The sequence below is a fragment of the Antechinus flavipes genome, chromosome 6 (genome assembly GCF_016432865.1).
Source record: "Antechinus flavipes isolate AdamAnt ecotype Samford, QLD, Australia chromosome 6, AdamAnt_v2, whole genome shotgun sequence".
NCBI classification, from domain to species: domain Eukaryota; kingdom Metazoa; phylum Chordata; class Mammalia; order Dasyuromorphia; family Dasyuridae; genus Antechinus; species Antechinus flavipes.
In genome coordinates, this window is record NC_067403.1 from 53,144,605 (window position 1) to 53,169,387 (window position 24,783).

At 33.6% G+C, this 24,783-nt stretch overlaps 2 protein-coding genes across 2 annotated transcripts in view; both read right to left on the reverse strand.

Moving 5' to 3' along the window:
- LOC127541237 (UDP-glucuronosyltransferase 2A1-like) overlaps nucleotides 1-3,234 on the reverse strand; it is a 157,129-nt gene extending 153,895 nt beyond the window's left edge. Inside the window, exon 1 of the mRNA XM_051966456.1 lies at nucleotides 2,531-3,234. Coding sequence (XP_051822416.1) covers nucleotides 2,531-2,906 — 376 coding nt within the window. The 5' untranslated portion in view covers nucleotides 2,907-3,234. The remainder of the gene's footprint in view (nucleotides 1-2,530) is intronic.
- The window catches only part of LOC127541389 (uncharacterized), a 38,922-nt gene continuing 17,277 nt past the window's right edge, over nucleotides 3,139-24,783 (reverse strand). The window contains exons 2-3 of the mRNA XM_051966672.1: nucleotides 16,113-16,742; nucleotides 3,139-3,290 (exon numbers count right to left, since the gene is read on the reverse strand). Coding sequence (XP_051822632.1) covers nucleotides 3,139-3,290; nucleotides 16,113-16,742 — 782 coding nt within the window. The remainder of the gene's footprint in view (nucleotides 3,291-16,112; nucleotides 16,743-24,783) is intronic.

The window sequence follows — 24,783 nt, forward strand, 5'->3', positions numbered from 1 at the left end:
AAACCAGGTGCTTTAAGAGTTCAGAGGAGGCAAACATCACTTTCTGATGTAGAAATCAGTATAAGTTTATTGGAAGTCATAGTGATTGAGGTCATCTGCCCCAATCTCCTCTCAGACCTCACCCCAACAATCATTCTCTCCACCATATGCATCTTTAATCTTTGATTCTCCTTGCAAGAAAACTGAATCAGTCCCTCAAATTTTGAGGTTTTTAATCTTTCTTTGTTTCATGGATTCCTTTGACAGTCTACAGAAACCCATAGAATCGTTTCTCAAAATAATGCATTTAATTGTATAAATGAAGTACATCGTATTTCAAAGAAAATAAATTATATATATATGCATACCTCTACTATCTAGCTGCAGTCCAAGTTGATGGACTCATTCTGTTCGAATTAGTTCTGGGAAGTTTCTTTTCTTTCCTTATAATACTATCCTGAAACACAAGTATTTTTGCAAAGGCAAACTTACATATAAGATTAATATTGAACTTCCAAATGACCTTAGTAAATTTCCATGTTTATCCTCATTGAAGGTATTTGACGTGACTAAAAACATCATGCTAAAAAATATAGGAGCAAGCTACACGGCCTTGTTTTATTCTATTGGTGACTGAGAAAGCTTAAGAGCATTGTCCTTTGTCCAGAACCTAGGCAAGTATGTCATCATAAAAGTGTCATGCAATACTGATAAACTTCTCTGAGCAATCAAATTTTGACATAATTTTCCCGAGAGTATCAAAAGCCTTGATCAGATCTACAAACGTTTTATATAGACATGTTCGGCTCCTGGTATTTCTCCTTGAGTTGTCAGGCAGCAAACTGTTCTTCAGTCTCTCTACTTCAGAGAACACAATTCCACTGGGACAACCACATTGTTCCAGTGCCAAATGTACACTTGCCAAAAAGGTTATTTTATTCAGAACTCACAGAGGGCAGGAGTTCACAAGATTTAGAAAAAGTGATACAAGAATATTCTTAAGGTCTCTCTTAAGAACTTTAAAATTGATTGGATAACTATGGATCATACTGATAAAAGACCATGGGAGACACTGATATAATGATACACAGATACACCACTCAGGATGACATACCCTCATCAGACAAGGTGCTGTGCTCTATGAGCAAAGAAGAATTGAATTAGCTCAGAAGAATGTGAGATGTATAAAGTTAGAGAATCTGCCCCAAATAGGAACTATTTGTGTCCAATCTATGGCAGAGCATTCCAAACTCATATTGGTCTGATCAGCCACAGTCAGATACACGATAACTCAACTCTAACATACCGGGTCTTCTGAGAATGAAGGACAATAATCAATCAGGTATTAATCAATCAATTTTCTAGGACTCATCCATTAAACCACAACTAAGTGATTAACAGTGAAAAGTGTTCTTACAAATGTGGGAAGACCTCATCAAGAAAAACTTTGCCCTTATAGCTGATTCTGCAGTTTTTTATCTCATATTCCACATCCACAGCCACATATTTCTCTGCCACAGAAGAGAGATATAATTTCTTATTACAGATCCTGGAGAAAAATTAATAATCATCATAATAAATCAGAGTACCATGGACTTTTTGTATTATCAGTTATATTATATTGTTGTCATTGTTTTCTAAAATGGTTGACCAAAGTTTCAGCTCCATGGGCACTGTATCAGCTTGATAGACTTCCAGAATCCTCCTTAACATGAATTCTGTACCCTGGATATTAAATTTGCTGATATCATAGCCATGGTGTGAAAGTTCATAGATGTTTTGCAAAGTTTCCACTTTTATTATTGATAATATGAGGAAGATAGTGAGGAAGAAAAAAATTACGAAGTTAGAAAGATTAAATTCTAATGTTTCATACCTTTGCCTATAAGAGCTTCAGCTAAAGTTATCTGCAGTTTTTAACCTTCACTCTTTTAATTCTATGCACTTCTTAGGAATAAAAATCCTTTAAAAAATTAAAGCACGTTTTTGTTCTGATTTCAGAGAGCTATATTGCCATACATACACACCTCAATAAATGCTTTGTCTTGTGATATCTCAGTAGAGAGAAAATCTAGGTTTCAAGAAGGGGTTAATGGCAATGAGTAACTCACAGGGAGATCCAAGCATTCAACCCCTAAAATTTATTGACAAACACAAATTGAAAACATAGGATTATAAGGTGATAAGGAAAGACATTTGAGGATCATGAAAATGCATCAGGAGTGGAGAAACACAAGGAGCACATAATCATAAGAGAATTGATTTAAGTCGATGTTTTCTTTTTCTACTAGTGAAAATTGTTTCTCATCACTACAGAAAGATTATTTATTACTATTGCAGTCATTATAGATAGTATTACTATATTTAAGGTGGTTAGAAACCTGCATCTTTATACTAGAAAAGATTTTATGTGAAGCTTTCTCAGTCTGTTTATGTTCTACAAAGTAGAAAAGCTTAAATTCATGGAAGAAGGCCATAATAATCACCATGAGAGACAAAACTGAAAATAAGACAACTCATAGGAAAATACTTCTAAAATTATTTTTCTTACCTAATGCTTCACTGAAAAACTGCTCCCAAATTGTGTCATATGAAGGAAGGAAGATATCAAAGAAGAGAGATAATAGCATATTGTATACTCTTTCCATAAAGGTCATCTTGTCAGTCAGTGTGGACAGGGGCAAAGGAACATAGGAAAGAGGACATGGAAGTCCTCCACAGTGTTTCTCATAGGCATTCCCCATGCTGAATCGGAGACTATTTACAGAAGGGATTCCAAGCATCTCTGCTATCAGGCTTCCACATGGAAATGCAGCATCGGTAAATAGGACGTCATAATCAGTTTTTTTTAGTTTTTCCATGAGAGTCTGATTGAAAACTACAGCTGCACAGTGTGATATTATTTCACTAGCAGATTTCTTCATCATTGTATGAAATTTCCATGCAGTTTCCCAGGATGAAAGTCTGTTAACTTGGTAAATAAGATCATCCAAAAAGCTTTCCAATCTATTTATTACTTCCTCTTTAGTTTCTGACGTAGGGAAAACTTCATAGTTCAGGCCTGAAGAGTCAGTGGGATCAATGAGAATTGTAACAGAAGGTATTAACACAGTCACAGAGTGACCTCTTTTTACCAGCTCTTCAAGAATTGTCTTTATATTAATCCAGTGACTGCATTCCACTGGCCATACCAGAACCTTCCCGCAAGCCCCATAGCCAAAGCAGCAGAGCTGCAGCCCCAGTAGAATAGTAGCCCAGTTTTTTGGCATATTGCTTGAGCCTGAAGTCTTCTATCACACTGGACTGCTGTTCTTTTGAAGACATAGAGGCAAATCAAGGGACAAGTAGAAGATTAATCTCTAAATGCAATTCTCCTCCCACTGAAAATAACCACCCATTCACCACATACAAACAAACACATTTACTACAGTGAACTCTGTCCATCACTCAATAATATTTGCCAAGCCCTTGGCAGACAGCTGTATTAAGTGAATCTGTAGGTAGAAATCAAAAAAGAGAATATAAAAAGGTATGGTTCCATTCTTTATAATTCTTACAATTGAAATAGAGAGAACCAATATATGCTCAAGAAACAAATCAAGGAACACAATGTAATACAACAAAACTGGCTAATTAATTCAGTGCAATTCAAGAAATATTTTTAAGACACTCGGCTGAATTATAAAAGGCAAGGCAATTGGGGTGAAGTGACTCAGGGTTAATATAGCCAATAAGTATCAAGTGTCTGAGATCATATTTGAACTCAGGGCCTCCTGATTTCAGTTCTGGTACTCTATATACTGCATCCACCAATCTATAGAATTTCTTCCCTTGAGATTGAGTATCCTTTCTCTTTTGTTCTATTAATTTGAGTACTTCCTCTTTTCATAAATGTATGTTTATTTAACCTAATCTGTTAGTTTTATTGTTGAGCAAAGTAGTTTCTAGGCAGCTAGGTGACTCAATGGACAGAGCACTGGATCTGGATTCAAGAAGAACCATCGATCAAGGAATGGCTGCACAAGTTATGGTATATGAATGTGGTGACTTACCATACTACTGTGCATTAAGAAATGAGGAAATAGATAATTTTAAATATATATGGAAAGATGTGTGAACTGAATCAAAGTGATATTTTTCCAAACCAGAAATTAATTTATATTATATTAATATTATAAAAATAAAGGGAAATTAGAAAAATGTTTACAGTTAACACAACACTGTAAAAAAAACAACTTTAAAAGCTGTAAGAATTGTGGTAAATATGATGCTCAGCCATTTTTTTCAGCTGTGTCTGACTTTTCAAACTCATCTGGGTTTTCTAGGCAAAGATACTACAATGGTCTGCCATTTTCTTTTCCATATCACTTTACAGATAAGAAAATTAAGGCAAATGGGGTTAAATGATTTGCCAGAGTCACATAGCCAGTAAGCATCTGAGGCAGATGTGCATAGTTCAGGGTCAGCATGTGCTAGATTAAAGGCAAAGAATAACCGGTGTGAAATGATCTTGGAGGAAGTGACATGGTAAAGTACAAATAGTATTAAATTTATATTCATTTTCTTCATCTACAAAAAGAAGGGGGTGTATTACATATGAGAGAAATTTCTAAGGTATTTTGCCACTCTAAATTCTATGGGAGAGGAATTTATCCTGTAATTTCATTGGCATAAGACTTTCCTACATGGGTAAAATTTACCAATTCATTTTGGTACCTTTTTTTCTTAAGACTTACAAAATTGTTTAGAGTCCTGAGGGATTAAGTGGTTTACAAAGAATAATACAGCCAGAGATGATGATAATAATAATAGTAATAATAGCAAGCATTTATATAGATCCCATTATATACACAAATACTATGCTAAATATTAGAAATATGATTTATTTGATCTTCATAACAATGTTGGGAGAATAATGCTATAATTATCTCCATTTTATAGGTGAGAAAATTGAGGCAGAATTTAAGGACTTGTCTAAGGTCAAACAACTAGTAAATTCCTGTGATCAGATCTGAATTCACAATTTCCAGAATATAGACTTAACAGCTCTATCCACTGCCCCACATAGCTGCCTCAGTATATGCTAGCATAGTACTTGAACCATAGTCTTTCTGTCTTTCATGTTCAGTATTGAATCTACTATGTCATCCTCTCTACAACCTTCTGAAATTTGAGTCTCAAAGGGCAAGAATTTTTATTACTCATTATAAATTCAAGTCAAATTCCTTGATAACCTGTTCTTTACATACAATCTCTCAAGGTTCCCATTGAGTCATAGGATCGTACTGACTGCTTCAAACTCTAAAAAAATAAGAAATGGTTTTTACCTAAAATTCTGCTCTACTATTCATTCCAAAATAGACAATATACCACTATAACCAAATGTATTGCATCACTAAAAGTGTAAGACACACAATTCTTCACCTTACATCAAAGGACATCCCACCCATTAGCCAACGTTAGTTGGTGCGCAGATGTTATCTCCAAGGTATTTTCATGAGAAAATCGAATGGTTCCCACAACTGGAATGCTGAGTAGTTCAACTACTAGATTGACAAGGGGGAAATTCATATGCCAGAAACACAAAAAACCCAACTTCCTAAAATCTCCTTTAACAACATCTCTTTTAACACAGCACCAAAACATACTTTTTTGTTTCATAGATAAAAGTCAAAAAATGCTTTGGATAGTCTTACTGGTACCTGCCACCAGGAAAGAATTCAAGACATATAATACCTAGGCATGTAGTTCACCAATCAGTTTTATCTTAATTATTGGCAAGATGAGCACTTCAACCTTAAAAGGAAATTGGGTCGAAGCAAGAAGAATATTTAGTGAAGGCATCAAGACGGTGATTTCATGGCCCTGTAGTTTGAGTTCTTCTACAATGATATTGATATGGAGTGAGTGACTAAAATTCACAGACCTGAAGAGCATTTTGCCATATTTTGCAGGAGCAGAGGAAGATAGCTGGAGCAGGAAAACACTAAAACACCCCCTGCTGGCTTCTAGTGAGTTTCACTTTTGTTTCCATTACAATTAGAATGCCTAAATCCAAAAAGTATCCAAGGAAATTATTTTACTTGTGCTAAATCTCAAACCTTCGACAGGATATTGACCCAAACTACAAGCAGCATGCTTTGGACTTATAAAACTGTAACCTTTTTAGAAAGCTAATACAATTAAGTGCACAGATTTTGTCCCTTTTTCTTGACTACTATCTTGGGAAAGAATGCACTGATTCTACACAAATTCTGTTATATAATGCTATGCTGAGCAAAACAACCAATATTTACAGACACACGCTATCTACAAAGCACGGTACAAAACCATGGGCGTTACAAAAATCCATATAGGACAAAAGTTCCCAGTGAACTTACAAACTAGTACTTTGTGTGATAAAGGGGTGGTAAGGTGTCAGAAAGCATACAATTATATAGTAAGAGCATTTCAGTTATAAAATCAACTGCTAGGTTAGATCTGAAGGTAAAGGTTGTTATTGATAGAAGAAATCAGGAAGAAGACTTTCTGGAAAAGGTTGGAAATGAATTAGGCTTTAAAGGTTGGTGAGACAGCAACAATCCAAAGTGTAGGTATTCTAAGGATAGGGAAGAACAAAAACAAGGAGATATGAAAGGGCAAGTAGGAACAGCCTGTGTAAGATTCTGCCTCAGCTTCCCTGATGGCTTCTCCCCTTTATTGAAAGATCTAATTCTTTGCCACAAAGGCAGCTAGGTGATATAGTGGATAGAGGGTTGGTCCTGGAATCAGAAAGATTTGAATTCAAATCCAGCCTCAGACCCTAACTAACTCTGTGATTCTGGGCAAATCGTTTAACATTCCTCTGCCTCAGTTCTCTCAAATATAAAATGGGGATCATAACAACACCAACCTCAAAGGGCTTTATGAGGAAATAATGCAATAATGTATGTAAAGTGCTTAGCACAATACCTAGTAAGCACTTAATACATACTTTCCTCCCTTCTCCTTTCCTCTACCACTCTGGGACAATGACTCTAATAAATTACAAGTCATTCAGTGAATATTTAAAGAATAATTGCTATGTGACAGCATGGTTCTAGGCACTATGAATACTGTTAGAGGTTGTAATATAGAACTTTCTCCTCAAAGAACTTACAAAGTTAGGAATATCTGAGCTCATATCTTACCTCAGATACTTACCTATCTGCCTACACTCAAAAATATAGTCAGTAGTCATATGGAACTAACTGCCTCAGGATAGTAAAATATAAAACAAAGTAAAATAAATATGATTCTTTGTTAATTTGATTGACTTGGTCTGATTTGACCTGAAAGGATTAGTGATATTTAACAGAAAAGGTCAGGAAGGGGTATTTAAAAAAGTAGAATTTCAATGAAGGCAGATGGTGATAAACAATTTGGAAAAATAACAGTAATTCAGTGAGGATTTCAAGATTTCTTTTGAGAATTGCTGAGTTTGACATAATGTAATGGTGAGAAATCCAAATAATGAAGTTCTGTGGAAAACTAGGAATATAGAATTCTAGCATAGATAAAAGTGAAGGGTGGATGTTCATGCTGTAGCTAATGGGCTGATAGAGATATGACTGAAACTAGGAGATATTTCTGGTTCAATAAAGCAATGAGTATAGAGAGGAACAAATATACCCAAGGAGAAAAGACCTAAACACTTGAAGGAAAAGCTTGGTGAGTTTCAGGGGTAAATTATAAAGCTATCATAGACGTGGAGATCAATGCACCCCTTTCAGATCTAGACAAATCTAATTTGAAAGTTAAAAAAAAATCAAATTAGGACATTCTATTGGAAAGTCAAAAAAGTTAGATATGAAAGTATTTCAGCAATTACTAAATAGGAATAGAAAACTGAGTGTGTGTGTTTGTGTGTGTGTGTGTGTGTGTGTGTGTGTGTCTACCCTAAAGCTACTGGGTGGTGTAGAGAAAGGTTTCTTAAACATTTTCTACTTATAACCCACTTTTGCATGAAAAATTTTTACATAACACATTGGGTTAACCGTATAAAATAGGTATACAAATCAAACATTTACTGATAATAAGTTATAATTTCATGACTCTTTAGAAGCTGAAGTATAGAGGATAGAATGTTGGATCTGGAGTGAGGAATACCTGAGTTTATCTTACTTCAGACCTTTATCTACACTTTCAAGTCACTCAAATATTTGCCTATACTCAAATATAAAATGAAGATCTTAATATCATATACTTCACAGGGATGTTTCAAAGATATAATGAGATAATATTTGATGAATAAATTATTTTTGGTTGCAATACTTATTTTTTTGCCTTTCAATGTATAAGGCTAGAAGGGGAAAACTATACTTTTTAATGAAATAGAAGATTTTCAAATGAAGGGTAGAAACACAGAGTTGAAAAGAAACTTTGAAATACATTTCAGGAGTCAAGAGAAAAAAAAATCTGAAAATATGTACCAAAAAAATAAAAAGGGACAGTGATGAGCTATTACATTTTAATGGAGGGGAAATGATAAAAAGGTCTTTCCAGAATCTTAGACTTCACACATTGAAAGTACTTCCTGTTAATTTGTATTCTTCCTCTGATTGACTGGTTCTTCCTACTTTTAGGAGGGCTAACCAGCCATGCCTTTCTCTCCAGGTTTCATTACTGTCTCTCCTGGACTTTCTCTACAATATAAATTCCAGCTGATATGTACTCCACTTTTCAATTCCTTTTTATGTTTTGTTTTCCCTCCATTAGAGGGCAGGGGCTATTTTTCTGATTTTATTTGTATTTCCAGCATTTAGCACTGAGTCTGGAATGTTGAAAGTGCTTAACAAAAGCTCCTTGACTGGACTTGGAAGCTTAATAATTATTAATGAATAGAATGAAGAATTAAAATTAAAATGGCAATACTACCTAAATTAATTATATCATGTGTCTAGTGTTGGGAATATTCCATTGAATGCCAGCAAAATTCTTGTTTGTAGATAGACACCATATTTGATCTTTTATATCTCCTACAAATTCCATCTAGTTCAACAAAACAGTAAGCAGGAATAAGTATAATAGTTTTCTAACAACAGTAGAAGAACAGAAAACTACTTCACCAGGAACTTGAATGTTATCAAAGTGCAAGTCATAGAACCTCGTTATTCTCCCTAGATGGAAGTGGGTGATTTCTATTGTATTTTAAAATGGAAATAAAATGAATCTAAGTGAACTGATCACAGACAATGAACCCAACAATCAGACGCTGAAAAATTCTGGATCAAAGAATCCTCTAATCAGACATAATGTTGTTGCATCAAAATAAGGTTATGTGTGAAGTAGTCATATGCAGATCACATTTCAGGAGAGAAGAGTGAGGTTCTGACAATGAACTCCCTTCAAACTTTATAATCTGCCTCTTGTCACTTGTGTCATTTTTATACAAACCCTATGCATTGCCAATGAGATATGAATGATCAGAGACTAAGTTCAATGCACAATGGCCATAGTAAGGAGATAATATTTCCTAGAAGTTTGGCTTGATATGAAGTGATAGTTTGAGGGGATGAAAGTGGAGTTTATTAAATGAGGGAAACATGGGCATATTTGTTGGTAAGAGGATGAGACCGAAGATGGAATAAAGGTCTATATAATCAGCAAATGGGCAAAGACTTGGAGATGGGAAAGAGGGAATAAAAGCCATAATGAGAGGACTTTCTCTTGGCAAAGAGAAGAAACACCTCTTTATCTGAGCATGGAAGAGAGAAAAGGAGAATGGGAGAAAATGTGAAAACGTTTTAAGATATAGAACAGTGAAGAAAAAGGTAGCAGTGACACTAAATCTCATATACATTTCTCTCTAGGTTTCACTAGATGGCAGCAGTATATTTCCATCTGGATTTTTATCATCATAATCAATGCTATTCTGGGAGGCTGAATATTATTTTACTCTGAACCTAAAAATCTCTTACGGGCAATTTAACTAATATAAACAAATAAGTTAATCATTGAAATTAGATAACTTCCTCCTAGTTTGTTTGCCCCACATACAGGTCAGGCTGATGTATTCTGTATTCTTTACCAATGTCCCATATATTCCTATTTCACCTTTAATTGTCCTTGTCCATTTTATTTCTTCACACGAAACCTAAGAAAACCTGTTAGCATGGATGGGCTATTGCAGGTGAATATGAGTTATTTAATCTGTTCCAATCACAGAAACACAGAACAATGCTAAAACTGAGAATGTTTTTGCCTGATTAAAATATTGTTTTACAGTGATCAGGTGCTACCAGTGCATAAGCTAACGAATAATAGATTATTTATGTAAAGCCTTCAGATAAAGATCATATGTTTAAACTATGTCCCAAAGAAGTGATACCAATTGTAAATCTTCAGTCACATGAGACTCATAGGGAATAAAAGCAAATTATGAAGCTTAGCTGTACAAAAACTATGAGCTAATCATTCTGGCTTCCTTTTATATATAGCTGGCAAATTGGGGACTTTCTAATTTTTAAGAAGTTTTATCACAAATTGCACATTTTAAATGTCTTTGAGACCATAAGCAAATCATTGTACCTCTTCAGGCCTCCAGCTCCTCATTTGTCAAGTGATAGTGTTAAACTAGAAGGTCTCTTGTTCTGAGTAAATGACTCTTTGATTAATTATACTTGTAAGTGGGATAAGTTTTTGACAACTCTGCTACCCAAAGTAAAGAGAGGAAAGGAAAAACAAGGGTATGCTTTGACTTTAGACTTTAATTTCCTGAAGTTTGGCTTGCAGATGTTATACAGAGTCATTCTCATCTTCTGTGTTTATGTCTTAAGCATCTCTGGATTCACAATATTTCTTCATTGTTGATGTTCTGTTGTATTTATTCATTTTCTAGCTTTACATTTTAAATTGAGTTTATATCTCAGTATTAAAGTTTCTTCATTTGAGAGAATAAAACTAGATGACTCCAAGGCTTCTTTTGGATCTATTTTGAAGGATGGAGGCACCAATTTATGGTGATGAGAAGAAAGAGTAAAATCCTACAACTTAATGTTTTTTATAATATCTTTACATAGTTTGCAGTTAGAGAGTAGGTGTATAAGCCCATGCAAATGTTTTGTGTACATCTATATTATTTGGAAAACATCTACCTTGTAATATTTGAAAATTTGGAGTGATTGAATATGGACATTTGGAGAAAGAATGACCGAGAATTTTTATGTTTGCTTTAAATGATGGTATTTGTCATGGATACATTGAGAAGTTTTTTTCAAGTTCCCTTAGTATTGCACAACAAACCCATGGAAGAATGAACTATTCTTGGAACCAACATATCATCACTGGATAAAAAGATAAAAATTTATTGTGTTAGGGAAAAATGTGCCAGAAAAAGTCAAATCAAGCACTTATAAAGTATATATTATGTATATACATACTAGGCACTAGGACTGTGCTAAGCACAAGGGAAGGCAAAGATAGTCCCTAATCTCAATAACTTCACTGACAAATTAACTATATATAAGCAAGATAAATTGCAGATTATCTCAAAGGGAAAGTACTAGCTTTAAGAAGACTGGGAAAAACAGGTGGGAAGGTGGGAAATGAATTGCCCTATATAGTATCAGATTTGTTAAAGACTGTCTCCAAGAGCCACACAATGAGATCCATGCTAATAGCTGCAAAACCTTGGATCTTAGAGATAAGTATTTTAACTGCTTGATTCACATTAGATCTTTACATCCAAAAAGACATTATTTTCAGGGCTATTCTATTCTCTTTCTTCTAAGTACATGTCTTTTATTTTTTTACAATGTAATTCTTAAAGTTGTATGTCAGAAGAGAGAGGTTAGGTGTCAACAAACTGTGACTCAAAGTTTCTGCCTGGAACTTCTAAAATTTAGTGCTAGTGAGCACCCCCAGAAAATAAAAACTTTGCCAATTTCTCAGAAATCTCTCAGGGCTTACTCTAATTTAGCAATGCCCAAACAGCCATTCTTCCATAGTCTTAGAGCATAGGAAATCTGCATAGAGAAATGTCTGATCCAGGGAACTGAGATGAACGGATAATAGTTACAGAACAATTTGCATAGTTTTTTAAGTTTTCAAGAACTTTTCTTTTGATGATTCTATTTGTAGTATTCTTTTTTATTTATTTAAAACTAAATATAAAATAAGAAAAATATAAAATAAAAAAAAGAAAGATGGAAAAGAAAAATTAAAAAAAATCATTGTGCTCAGCAGAAATTCAAGGAAGATTCAAAATATGTAACAATAAATTTCCATTTCAAGAAAGCATATGTAATAATAGAAGAATTATATATCATTATTGTCCATCTTTACTTCCTTATAAGTTATTCTTTTATTCTCTGCTGTGTACTTTTTACTTTATTTTTATCCTCTTTCATGCTTCTCTCTTTCCCCCCACAAGCTACAATTAAGCATAGGTATATTTCTAACCACACACACACACACACACAAACATACACACACACACATATATATTTATATCCATACCCACACACATACATCTATCTACATATATACATACATACACATGTATTTATACATATGGAGACATTAATTTAAAACAATATCAAAATAGCTGACATATAATGTTGATTTCTCTCTTGATTGAATCTTTAAGTTTGATTTTGTCTAAGATTAATGGTTACTAGTTCTACTTTTTTTTCCTAATGAAAGCTACTCCTGATCTTTGTTATAGAGTTTGTGTGTATATCTCTTTATTTCCTATGCCTGCTAACTCTTCTACTTTAATTCTAGTCCTTAACTTACCTTGTTATACTTAACCTTTCCTCGCCTATATTTATTATTATTAAAATATGTTTGCAGATGAGAAAACTGAGATTCAGGAACAATAAGTGATTTTTCCAGTTATAAGTCACTGAGACAAGATTCAGACCCAAATTTCCTGCCTCTTAAGTCTATTAAACCATCGTGCCTTTGTGAATTAAAATACAGTAAGCATATTCACTGTAATTATTCCTCTCAGATTCTTCTGATTCTATTTTTTCTTTCCCAGAAGAACTGAGATAAAATCTGTAGAAGTAGTGGAGAAATTACATTCTACTTTTGATTCAACCTCTTACAAACTTAGGGTGGACTGAAGGGTTATAATAGTACATGTTTTCCATTCTGAAAGCCAAGGGATTTGACTTGATGAGAATTTTTTTGGTAGGGAAAACACTTTTCAAAGTTGTCAATAGACTCTTTTCAAAGATCACTGGACATAGGAAGGCTTTTCTTTTTTTTTTTTTAATAACTTTTTATTGACAGAACTCATGCCAGGGTAATTTTTTTACAGCATTATCCCTTGCACTCACTTCTGTTCCGATTTTTCCCTCCCTCCCTCCACCGCCTCCCCCAGATGGCAAGCAGTCCTATACATGTTAAATAGGTTACAGTATATTCTAGATATAATATATGTGTGCAGAACCGAACAGTTTTTTGTTGTTGTTGTTGTTGCACAGGGATAGGAAGACTTTAAAAAAAAAACTATTTGGGATAATGATTTTCACTTCTCAGACAATATAGCAGAATTATATCAATCTAAAATCTATAATAAAATAATAATAATATATGCCATTGAACTTCATTAGACTAAGCCTCTTCCCAGAGAAGTGAGACAGTTAAAGTGATTGATGAACCCATAAAGGACAGCTCCTGAGTCAATCAATTACTCAATCAACAAGTATTTATTAAGTGCTTATTGTGTACCAGACACTTTTCAAGGCACACAAATTATATGTATATATAGATATATCTGTGCTTAGCTGTGGTCTGCTTGGGGGTGGTGGAGAGCATTAAAGGAGGAAAAAAAGAATAAAGTAAAGAGTGCACAGCAGAGAACAAAAGAATAATCTACAAGAAAACAAGAAAAGATAAGACATCTGAGTCTAATGTCTTCTATTATTATATATGCTTTCTTGAAATAGAAAAGTTACATATTTTGAATCCTTCCTGATATCCTGCTGGGCACATTACAATGTTCTGCTTTGTTTTTTTAATTTCCCCTTTTCTGTCTTTCTTTTTTCTATTTTGTTTTTTCTTATTTTGTATTTAGTTTTAAATAAATAATTTTTCTAAAGGGAATGCTCTTCTGTGATGAAAATCACAACCTATCAATATTTGTGCATCCTCCTCAACTCTTGCCCATAGGAGTTCACCCAATATGTTGGAAGCCTTCCATTTTCTCCTAGCATCAATTGGCCAACAAAGCACATAATAGGAACTTTGTTCACAGTCTGAAGGGTAAGGTGTGGATTAATTACAGAGATTTCCAAGTTAGACAAATGATCAGATTATGGATCATTGTTGAAAAATAGGAATAAAGTGGGTTAGGAAATGAACTGCATGCTCGGCATTGAAGAGATTTTAAATTCCAGGCCACTCAGCAAAAATTTTCAAAGGGGTTCATGTCTATGCTAGCAACACAGAAACATTGAAATCCTTGAAACCTCAAAAATCTGCCTTTTACTGGAGCTACTTAGTTGACAGGTTCATATTTATAAGTTCTGGCATATTTACCAACCTGTCAAACTATGATGCCAGTGGACTGGGAAAGGGTAGAATATGAGTTAGCAATGATGGCTATATAAGCCCACATTTTTAAAATTTCAGAACTTTGAAACTTTATAAACTTCTGAAATGGCCAATATTTGTCCTGACTGGATAATCTTTATGGGTCATATTTTTTCTTTATCACCAAGAAATGAAGCAGCTTTTTTTTCCTAACATAACCTGAGGAGTCACAAATACTAATTCAATTACTACTGGATTTATATAATGTTTGATCATGAGAAAATTGTCTTATTTTTACAATGGGATTTTTAAAACTTTTAATTCCAGATTCCCTTCTTCCCTCCCCATCCATCCTCTCCAAAAAAGCACGCATGAAGTCATACCAAATATTATCATAAAAAAATCAAAATGTGAAAGGAAACACAGACATCCTCTTAAAAAAAACTCTCAGAAAGATTTTTTTTTAAAAGAAAAGGTGCTTCATTCAGTTCTTTCTCTGGGTATAGATAACAATTTTCATTACAAGTCCTTTAGAGTTGTCTTACATCATTGCATTGCTGAAAATAGCCAAGTCATTTACTGAAGATCATGCCACAATATTGCTGTTAATTTGTAATGTTTATTTATTCATATTTAATTTTTTTATTTATATTTATCTGAGATCTTAATTAGTTATTATATTTAATGAGGTCTTAATACAGTAAAAATGTGACTAGGTGTAAAGCAACTAGTATAAGGCGATTAAGGTGGTGCAGTGGATTTTGTGTCAGACTAGAACTCAGAAAGACACAGTTCAAATCTTGCCTCAGATATTTACTAGCTGTATGACCCTAGGAAAATCATTTAATTTTTCTTGGTCTCATTTTCCTAATAATAGTACCTATATTAAAGGGTTATTTTGGAGATTAAATGAAATGATATATGTATAGAATTTTGCATATATCTAGTATATGCATATAGTTTAAGAAACTATATGAAAAATAAATTATTGCTAATAATAATTGATATTAATAAAATTGTCAATAATGATAATAATACTACTGAGCTGAAAAAACCAAGCATAACATTTTGATGTAGGTGAGAATAAACTATGTTTCTTTAGGGAAGGCTCTTGAGAAATTAAAAAAAAATAGCTATGAGTGATAGTTTACTACTTTAAAATGTGACATCACAGTCATGTATAAATCCTTGCAAAAAGGGGAGAAAACATTCTCATATGTTGTTTTCTTCAAGACGCAACAAACTGGGGGAAAGCAAAAAAGATCTGAGACTTTGGTCCAAAGAATTGGTCCAAATTTGGTCCAATTTTGAATTGGTCCAAAGAATTTAAATGCTAACAACAATGTTCCCAGCCTCAGTCGCTTCTCTCAAATATTCTGGGTTGATGTGAAGATTACAGATGTATCTCTCTTGGGTCATATACTAATTTATATATTTTATAAGAAACGAAGAAAGCCCTTCTCATATAAACCTTATGTGGAGAACTCTTGGTAATCTTTTTCTTGATAATCCATTTCATATTAATTCGATCATTCTCTCTCCTCAAGATAATAAGGAGTTTCCTTTAATAGACTGGTTCAGGCTTAAAACAGTCAATAGAAAGAAAAACTTTGTAGATTAACCAGACTTACCCAATATTTTGCTGTAGTATAAATCCCATTCTCCCCAGTAGGACTGAAATATATAGTCTTGCAGAGGATAAGATAACATGTTTTTAATTCGTTCTCCAAAGGGCATCTGGTCTGTGAGTTCTGACAAGGCCGCTGGTACATAGGAGACAGGGGCTGGGATTTTCCCACAGTGTCTCTCCACTGTTGAGGCAGGTGTGAATCTCAAGGTGTACATAAATGGAATTCCTAACTTGAGAGCAACTAAGTCCCCACAGATGGTTACTGGGTCTGCTAGTAATACATCAAACCTTGCCATTTGAAGCTTTGCCATTAACCCTCGGTTGTTTAGCACTCCATCACAGATTTGCATATTAATTTTAAAGATGGTCTCAAAGAATTTTCCCAGTTCCTGATAGAATTTCCAGAGCGTCAAAGGAGTTGGCCTGTGGTCTAACCACAGCATAATCAAATCATGAATCAAGGAATCTATATCCTTCTTCCCAAAAGGAACAGGAAACACCTCAAAGTTCACCTGTAAATCGGGACTAGATTTAATGAAGAGTGCACTTGGTGATGTCAGCACAGTGACATTATGATTTCTTTGAATCAGTTCCTCTATAATGATCTTAATATTTAGCCAGTGGCTGGCATCTGTAGGCCAAATCAAAATATTCCCACTGAAGACTGTTCCTGTTAGAGTCATAGAAAGAATAAGTAGCCAAACAGACTTCTTGGACATCATGATACTCACTATGGAAACCACTTTGTCTCAGATGACTAGGATGATTTTCAAAATATATTTAAGCAGAGATCTTTTTCCTCAAAGAAAGCAACAACTTTATATATGGTGTTTGTGCCTGATTCACAGGTATAATTTAATTCTCTAGATTAAAAAGAAAAGTAAAAACATTTCAGATTTCAATAAATTCATGTTTCTTATTTTACCAAACAATCTGAGTTCATCTCTGTCCCCTTTAGTAATGGGAGAGAGGGGGAAGAGGACCAGAGATTAGGAACTTACCTATAGCCACTTACCTAGAAGTACAGCCTATATGAGTTTAGCTAAGACATTGAGAGGTTATTGACATGCTCATGGTCACACAATTAGTACGAATCAGAATGGAGATTTGAACCTACTAATTTACTCCTCTGCTATGCTGCCTCTCAGTCTGGATCATAAAAAATCAAAAAAGCAAAACCAAAAAGCAGAAGACATATGCTATGCAAAACTTAACTCCCTGCAAATTGCCCATAAAAGCTGTCATTCAGAAAACCTGTCTGCAACCTAAGACATCTTTTTAAAAAAATTTATTGATATGCTATATACATTTTCAAATTGCTCCCATTTTGTGAAGTCTCTGACAACAAAGTAAAAGAGTTAAGTAAAAATAAAAATACAATAATTTCATTTGAAAATGTATGCAATCACATCTGTAGCATCCTCCTACCTTTATTTTCTAATGAAAAGAAATCTATTTCATCTTCCCTCTACCTCCAGCTCCACTGGGGGAAAAAACATTTCTCTGGATAAATATCCATAGTCAAGCAAAACAAATTCACTCAATAGTTGTATACAGGATATTTTATAGCAATACAAATATGTTTCCTCCCTCTCTGGGTTGGATTGCATATTTTTTCATTAGTCTTCTAGATCCATGAGTAGCCATTATATAGATCATATTTCTTATATCTTTCAAATGTGTTTTTTCTACAGTATTGTCATTATTACTGTTATTATTTCAGTAGATAGAGTCAGGAAGAAATGAGTTTACATTGCATCTCAGATACTTCCTACCTGTGATCCTGGCCAAGTCATTTAACCTCTTTGCCTCAGTTTCTTAGTCTATAAAATAGTGCCGTAAATAATACCACCTACTTCTCAGAGTTGTTGTGAGGATAAATGACATAAAAATTGTAAAGCACTTAATAGTATGGTAGCTGGTACACAATAAACACCATACAAATGTTTGATTACAATGATGATTGCATAAATTGCTCCTGTAATTCTGCTCACTTTACTGCATCAATTCATAGTAGCGAAAGCTAAAATGTAACTTCAAATTCAGCTAATATAAGCTGATCCTCTACAATGTGAAATAAATTGAACTAGATTTTTTTTCAGAAAATACAAAAATGAATATTAGATTGGATCTGCTCTCAGATATTACAATTTATTAATTCTATTTATTTCAAGTCAAAAATCATTTATCAATCCCTCAGGAAAATCACAAAGTTCTAACTGAAGTAAGAAGACATCTATTTAAGAAGAAATAATCTGCCAAACATGGTAGTACAGATTTCTAGTCCCTGCTGCTGGGGAGATTGATTCTGAAGAATCATTTGAATTCTGGAGTTCTGAGTTTTAATAAGACTAAAGCTCACTGAGTGTTGGCACTGTCTTACACCAATATTATAAGCCCCTAAGGGCAGAGGACTACTAGATGGCCTAAGTATCAAAGAACTGTTCCAGATTGGAAAAATGGATCAGGTTAAAGCTTCCTGGCTGATCAGAAATGGAATCAGGACCATGAATGGCCACTGTAGCTCCAGCCTTCACCCAAAATCTAAATTTAAAAAAAAACTAACTATATAAGTCATTAAAATATGTAAACTGATATCTAAGCTGATTTCAAATCCTTTAAAAAATATATCGGAATCAAATTCCCTTTTCCTTATATTCATTGTTTACTTTGAAGTGGAAAGCTCAGGAGATTAAAGGCCCCAGAGAAAACATCTCAAAGCTGTGTTTATTCTTTATTTGAGAAACATATAGTTATTGAGGAATGTGTAATACTTCTGCCTGAATTTTGCATAGGGCTCTCTGAGTTTCTAGTTTTTTTAATGACAAAAAAAATTGCAAATGGGGTGAATCTTGCAACCCAGCATTCCATGAAATAGCTTCATCTGGAAGTCTCTTAACTGTTAAGGCTCTCCAGGTTCTGCAGATGTGATATTATTTGGGACTACACTTTCCATCAACATTATCACTTTATAATCCTAGAATCTTAGAATGGAAGCATCTTTCAGACATTATGCTTCTGCATCTTTTTCTCATTGGTAGAATGAGACAGTGGAATAAATTTATTTCAGATTTGAATTCTATCAAACAGCTCCAGTAACTGAGAGGTTCCTACCCCGGAGCAACTTATTCCATTTATTGACAACACTGATTGTAAGAAAATTCTTCCTTTTCCAACTGAAATCTGCCTATTCCTATTGGTCTAATTTTTTTCTCTTAAATCAACTTTGCATTACAAGTCTATCCTGTCTATTATATAACAAATCTGAATAGTTAGCATATTGTCCCTTTTTTTTCATCAGACTTAAATTTCTTAATCCTACAACAATCCCTCATAGTTCAGACTGAATATTTTACCACCCTCGCTTCCATACGATTTCACTATTATTTTTGAGATTGGTGAAAATAACTAGATACATTACTTCAGCTGTGGGTTGAGCTATGTAGAGCCCACTGTGCTAACTCCCTTAGCTAAGATGCTATCTTTCTAAAAATGGATAAGTATTTTATTAGAATCTTAGTTACACCATTGGTTCATTTAGTGTTTATGGTCACATATATCCTAAGTGCTATTTACATAGTAAAGTTAAGTTATCTGCTAGTTGTATAATTATTTTTAAAATAGGACTTGTATGTATTAGGTGATCAGTAAATATATGTTAAATTAAAATAAATGCAGGAATTTGGGTTTTTCCTTAAGAAATTTTATTTTATCTTGAACCACCTATTTATTCCACTTTTGTTTTTGATACTTCCTAATTGAACAACTTTGTGCAAATCAGTCTTTCAGAACCTTAGTTTCCTTATCTGTAAAATAAAGACAATTAAAATTTCATTATCTACTTGATAGTGGGAAGCTAGGTAGCAGAGTAGCTAGACCACTGGGCTTGGAGTCAGGAAGACTCATCTTCATGATTTCAAATCTGGCCTCAGACACTTAGTACTGGTGTGAATCTGGATAGGTCACTTTATTCTGGTAGCTTTATTTCATCATTTGTAAAATGATCCAGAGAAAGAAATAGAAAACCACTCTAGTATCTCTGCCAAGAAAAACCCAAATGGGGTATGGAGAGTTGGACACAATGGGAAAAAAACTTAACAATAACCTAAAAGTGCTATATAAATTGGAGCTCATTGTTTTCATTTAAATCATGTGTTGGCAACCTTTTAAAAATGGGATGCTAAGATGGAAACCACTGAACTTCATTCTAAAGTGAGGAAAGGGACAGCAATGGTGGGGACTAACCCAACTAAAATGATGGCAGGATTTGAAAGAGTTAAATTTCTATATCTACTATGAAAAATCTTAGGAAGAGGCTCAGTGGCATTAGTCCACCATCATGTCATACAAAATCTACTTGAAGATGAAGCTATTAATTCTGGATTCTTGGCTTACTCTTTCAACCTGAGTCTTCTCTTATCTTTTGACATTTTTACTCAATTCTGTCTATTTGTTCTTTAATTTACTATCTCAGAAAAGCAACAGTACCTAGCACATAAGGGAAACCATCCATTTTGGTAGTTGTTTCTTATAGCTCCATACTTTTTTTTTTTCTAGCAGTGCTATCGAATAACTAAGTCTCTGAATTTCTTTCTCTTTTCAACATCATAGACGTTCTGTGTCTGAGAGGGAGAGAGGGGATTACAGTTAACATTCTTTCCATTATTGACCTCTTAGAGCAGCAGAACCCCAACCCACAGAGAGAAAAAGATAGAGCTGATTTATCCCCTCTTCAGCAGCCAGCTGGTGAGGTTCTGTGTTTCTCTCAGTTCATTAAATAACGGTACAGAATTCTAATATTGATGTGTAAGTATAGACTAGGGTCTATAGCCCTCATTTTAAGAAGCTACAAAGTGAAGTTTTTCAAACAAATGAACCACAGAACAGAAGGCTCCAACTAGTTTTTTTCATATAAGCTAACTACCAAACTGCTTGGATGGATGCACATGACACTGGGATGAGTGTAGCCAATGTCACATTCCATGGTTGTTTGATGCTTTCAAATGACTTATATTTAACCTATCAACCAAGAAACATATTTATTGAACATCAGCTGTAAACAAAGCATTAACTATATACATATGCTTCACTTAGGGTTACGTTTTAAGGGAATTCGCTAGTTAGATGGTATAGTGGATAAAATGCTGGATCTGGAGCAGGAAGACCTGAGTTCAAATCTGCCCTCAAATACTAGTTGTGTAAATCTGGACAAGTCATTTAATCTCTGTCTGCCTCAGTTTCTTCATCTGTTAAATGAGAAGAATAATAATAGCACACACCTTTCAGGCTCATTGAGGATCAAATGAGATAATTGTAAAGTGCTTAGCAGAGTTAGCATATGAATTATCATGTGTACTGGTGCATATTTAGCTTTATATTAATTTTATAGCTATTATTATTAATTATGTCAATTTAATTTAGCATATTTGCAACATGTTTTAGACATAAACTCCATGAAGCATGAGTGAGAAGTCTCACAGTTATGTAGAAATTGGTTCAATGTTTTCTTTTCTTCGGGTAGGAAAGCGGGAGGGGGGGAAGGGGCAGGGGAGAATTCTATAGTTTTATGGATTACAAAGGTGATTATCAGTGCTAGAATAGTGAAACACCCCTTCTCTGAACAGCCCCATCCTTTTTATGACATCTATTTGGAAAACTGAAAATTCAATTTACCTGCTCAGTTTTAAATTGGAAAGCATGGAATTCAGGTGAGGCCATTTCTTGGTTATATTCAGAGACTGCTTGATATTAAGAGCAGAAAGAAACTCTCAGCTAAATGACTCACCATTATAGGTATATGCACAGTCCCCAGGTGCAAGTCAATTCCCCTGGTCCCTAGCTTCTAAGGAACAATAATTTACCCAAGAACATCCTAGTCAGAAATACACTGTACATCCCACCCTTCCACTAGATGATTATAATCAAGCCTTTTTCCTTTTATCTTCCTCAATAGAAACTGATAACAAATGGCTACATACAGTCCTTTCTTTCTCCTCAGACATTTGAAAATAGCTACAGATATAATTACATGTTATAATACATATCTTATATTTTATATATTGTTGTATATAATATATATAGTGTGTTACATATTAATATATATATATATATATATATATATATATATATATATTAGAAAGACTATTGGGATTATCATCAAAGGTTATGGGTAGAGTCTAAACTCTTCAATATACTTCCAATGTGACCTCAGGCAAGGCACTCAACCACTCTGGATCTCAGTTTCCTACTCTGTAAAATGCGGAAGGAAAAGATTAGATGATCACTAAGAATCAATCCAGTTCTGGATTCTATGATTTTATATTGTTTCCCAAAATGAATAAACTCACTTTCATAATAATTTTTTATTTATCTCCATAGCAAAAAAGAGAGCAGATTAATACAATTATGATCATATGTCTCCTTTTAAAGCAGTGTGAGATGAGATGTCCTATGTTATCTCTGCAATAACATATTTCAAATGTGTGCATGTCGAAAAAAAAGACAGTCAAGTTCAAAGAGAGGTTCACATTTACAGTGATTCTTAAAACTTCTGAGAACAAAAATGGAAGGTTAAAAATGAGGCAAAAATGTTTCTAGAACAATAAAATTGAAGGAAAAAATTACAAAAAAGATACTACATAAATATCTCTGAAATATGATACTATACTAGTGATTTTTAGTTAAAAGCAATATCTCCATATCCTAGTAATTTATAGAGATTAAGGGGCTTAACTATAAGAAAAATAGAATTTCACAATAAATATCTCTCCTCTTGTCCACCTATTCAGTAATCTATTTTAGAGATGTGGTAGATACATAAAATTCAATGATTATTATAAGGCTACTTAGGATATTTAAATAAGAGAAACAAAGACTAGAAGTTCATAAGTTAATAGATTTTCAGCCTTATAAGAAATTATATAATGAAGAAACCAGGTTCCAGAGAGTTAGTGACTTGCCCAAAATCTCCCAGGTAAATGGCAAGGCTAAGTTTAAAAAATCTTTTCCTCTTGACTCTGAATCCAGTAAATAACTTTTCCACAATAGTACTATCTCACGGTTTTATGTTTATATCATTTGTCCATTAATTATTTCAATATAACACTGCATTACCCTGTCCTTGTAGGACATTATTTCATTGATTCTTACCTGATCTTTCCAGTAGAAGTTATCCTATCCATAGGACATCAACAAGAAAATTGAGCTTTGGTAAGTTTAACCTTAAATAGTGATTCTAACTAGGAAGAGAGTAATTTGATAAGAAACATGATCTTAACTATATGAGATTAAAAAGATCATGTAAAAGCTGTATTATTCTCCCATGATCAAATATCATTTTATCCGAAATATCATATTTATCCCAATAACTTGAGCACAAGAGATACTCTATTTTAAGGCAAAAAGAAATGAACTTTTAAAATAGTCTTAATTTTTCTATTTTTCAATTAACAAGTGTTTAAAAAAATAACCTGATCTTCCTACTACCTTCCCATATTTGACCATATTTAAAAAAAAAAAAAAACAAGCTCTTACTTTCTACATAGTATAGCAAAATGTATTCCCACATTAGTCATATCGATAAATCTAAGTCTTTTTCATTTTAATTTCATCATATCTCTGCCAAAAAGTGTTATATGTTTCATGTTTATCCTTTTGGACAGTGGATTTTCATTTTTTGATCAGAGTCCTACTGTTTTTTTTCTCTTAATAGCATTTTTGTGCCAATTACATGTCAAGGCAATTTTTATCATTCAATTTGACAAGATATTAAGTTTCAAACTTTTCTCCTTCCTTTCTTCCCTCCTCTTCCCTATTCTAAAGTATTTTAAGTAGTTTTTCTCTATAATGTTGTCATCATTGTATAAATTTTTCTCCTAGTTCTATTTACTTCTTTCTGAATCAGTTAAAAGATGTATTCCCAATTTCCTTTAAGATTATCCATTTTATTATTTCTTATGGCACAATTATTTTCCATTGCATTCACATAACACAATTTGTTTAACTGTTCTGACATAATAGCACATTTCCTTGATTTCCAATCTCTGGCTATTGAGCCCAGAAAAGCTCTTCTGAAAAGAGATGCTATAAATAGTTTTGTGCATATAGATCCTTTTTCTCTTTCCTTGGCTTCATAAATAGTTTGGTAACTTTCTGAACATAGTTCTAAATTGCCTATCAGAATGTTTGGACCAGTTCATAGCTCTACCAATAGTATACTTATGTACTTGTTTTTCTTCAGTATTTATTACTTTCCTCTTTTGTCATCTTTATCAGTATGATAGGTGTGAGGTGGAACCTCAAAGTTGTTTTAATTTATGTTTTTATCATTATTTGAGTATTGAATGTGATTATTAATAGCTTGAATTTTTTCCTTTGAAAACTGTTCATATGGGAAACAACTTTTTGATGAACCAACCAGTACTAAGTAATATTTGAGTTCAGAAATTCAATGAAGCTAAAACTAGTATGTACAAAGCTTTGAACCAGATCCAGTTCATAGTCATCATCTTGTAAAGCAACCTCTGTGCAGCCGGCACAATTAGATACAGCTTGGCCAATGATCCTGCTGATGCTGCAGTCACAGCTACTGATGACCCAAAAAAGAAAGAGTTTCTCATCAAAGTCTTTGGCAACTACAAATGTTTTGACCTCACAAATGAATGGGATTTTTT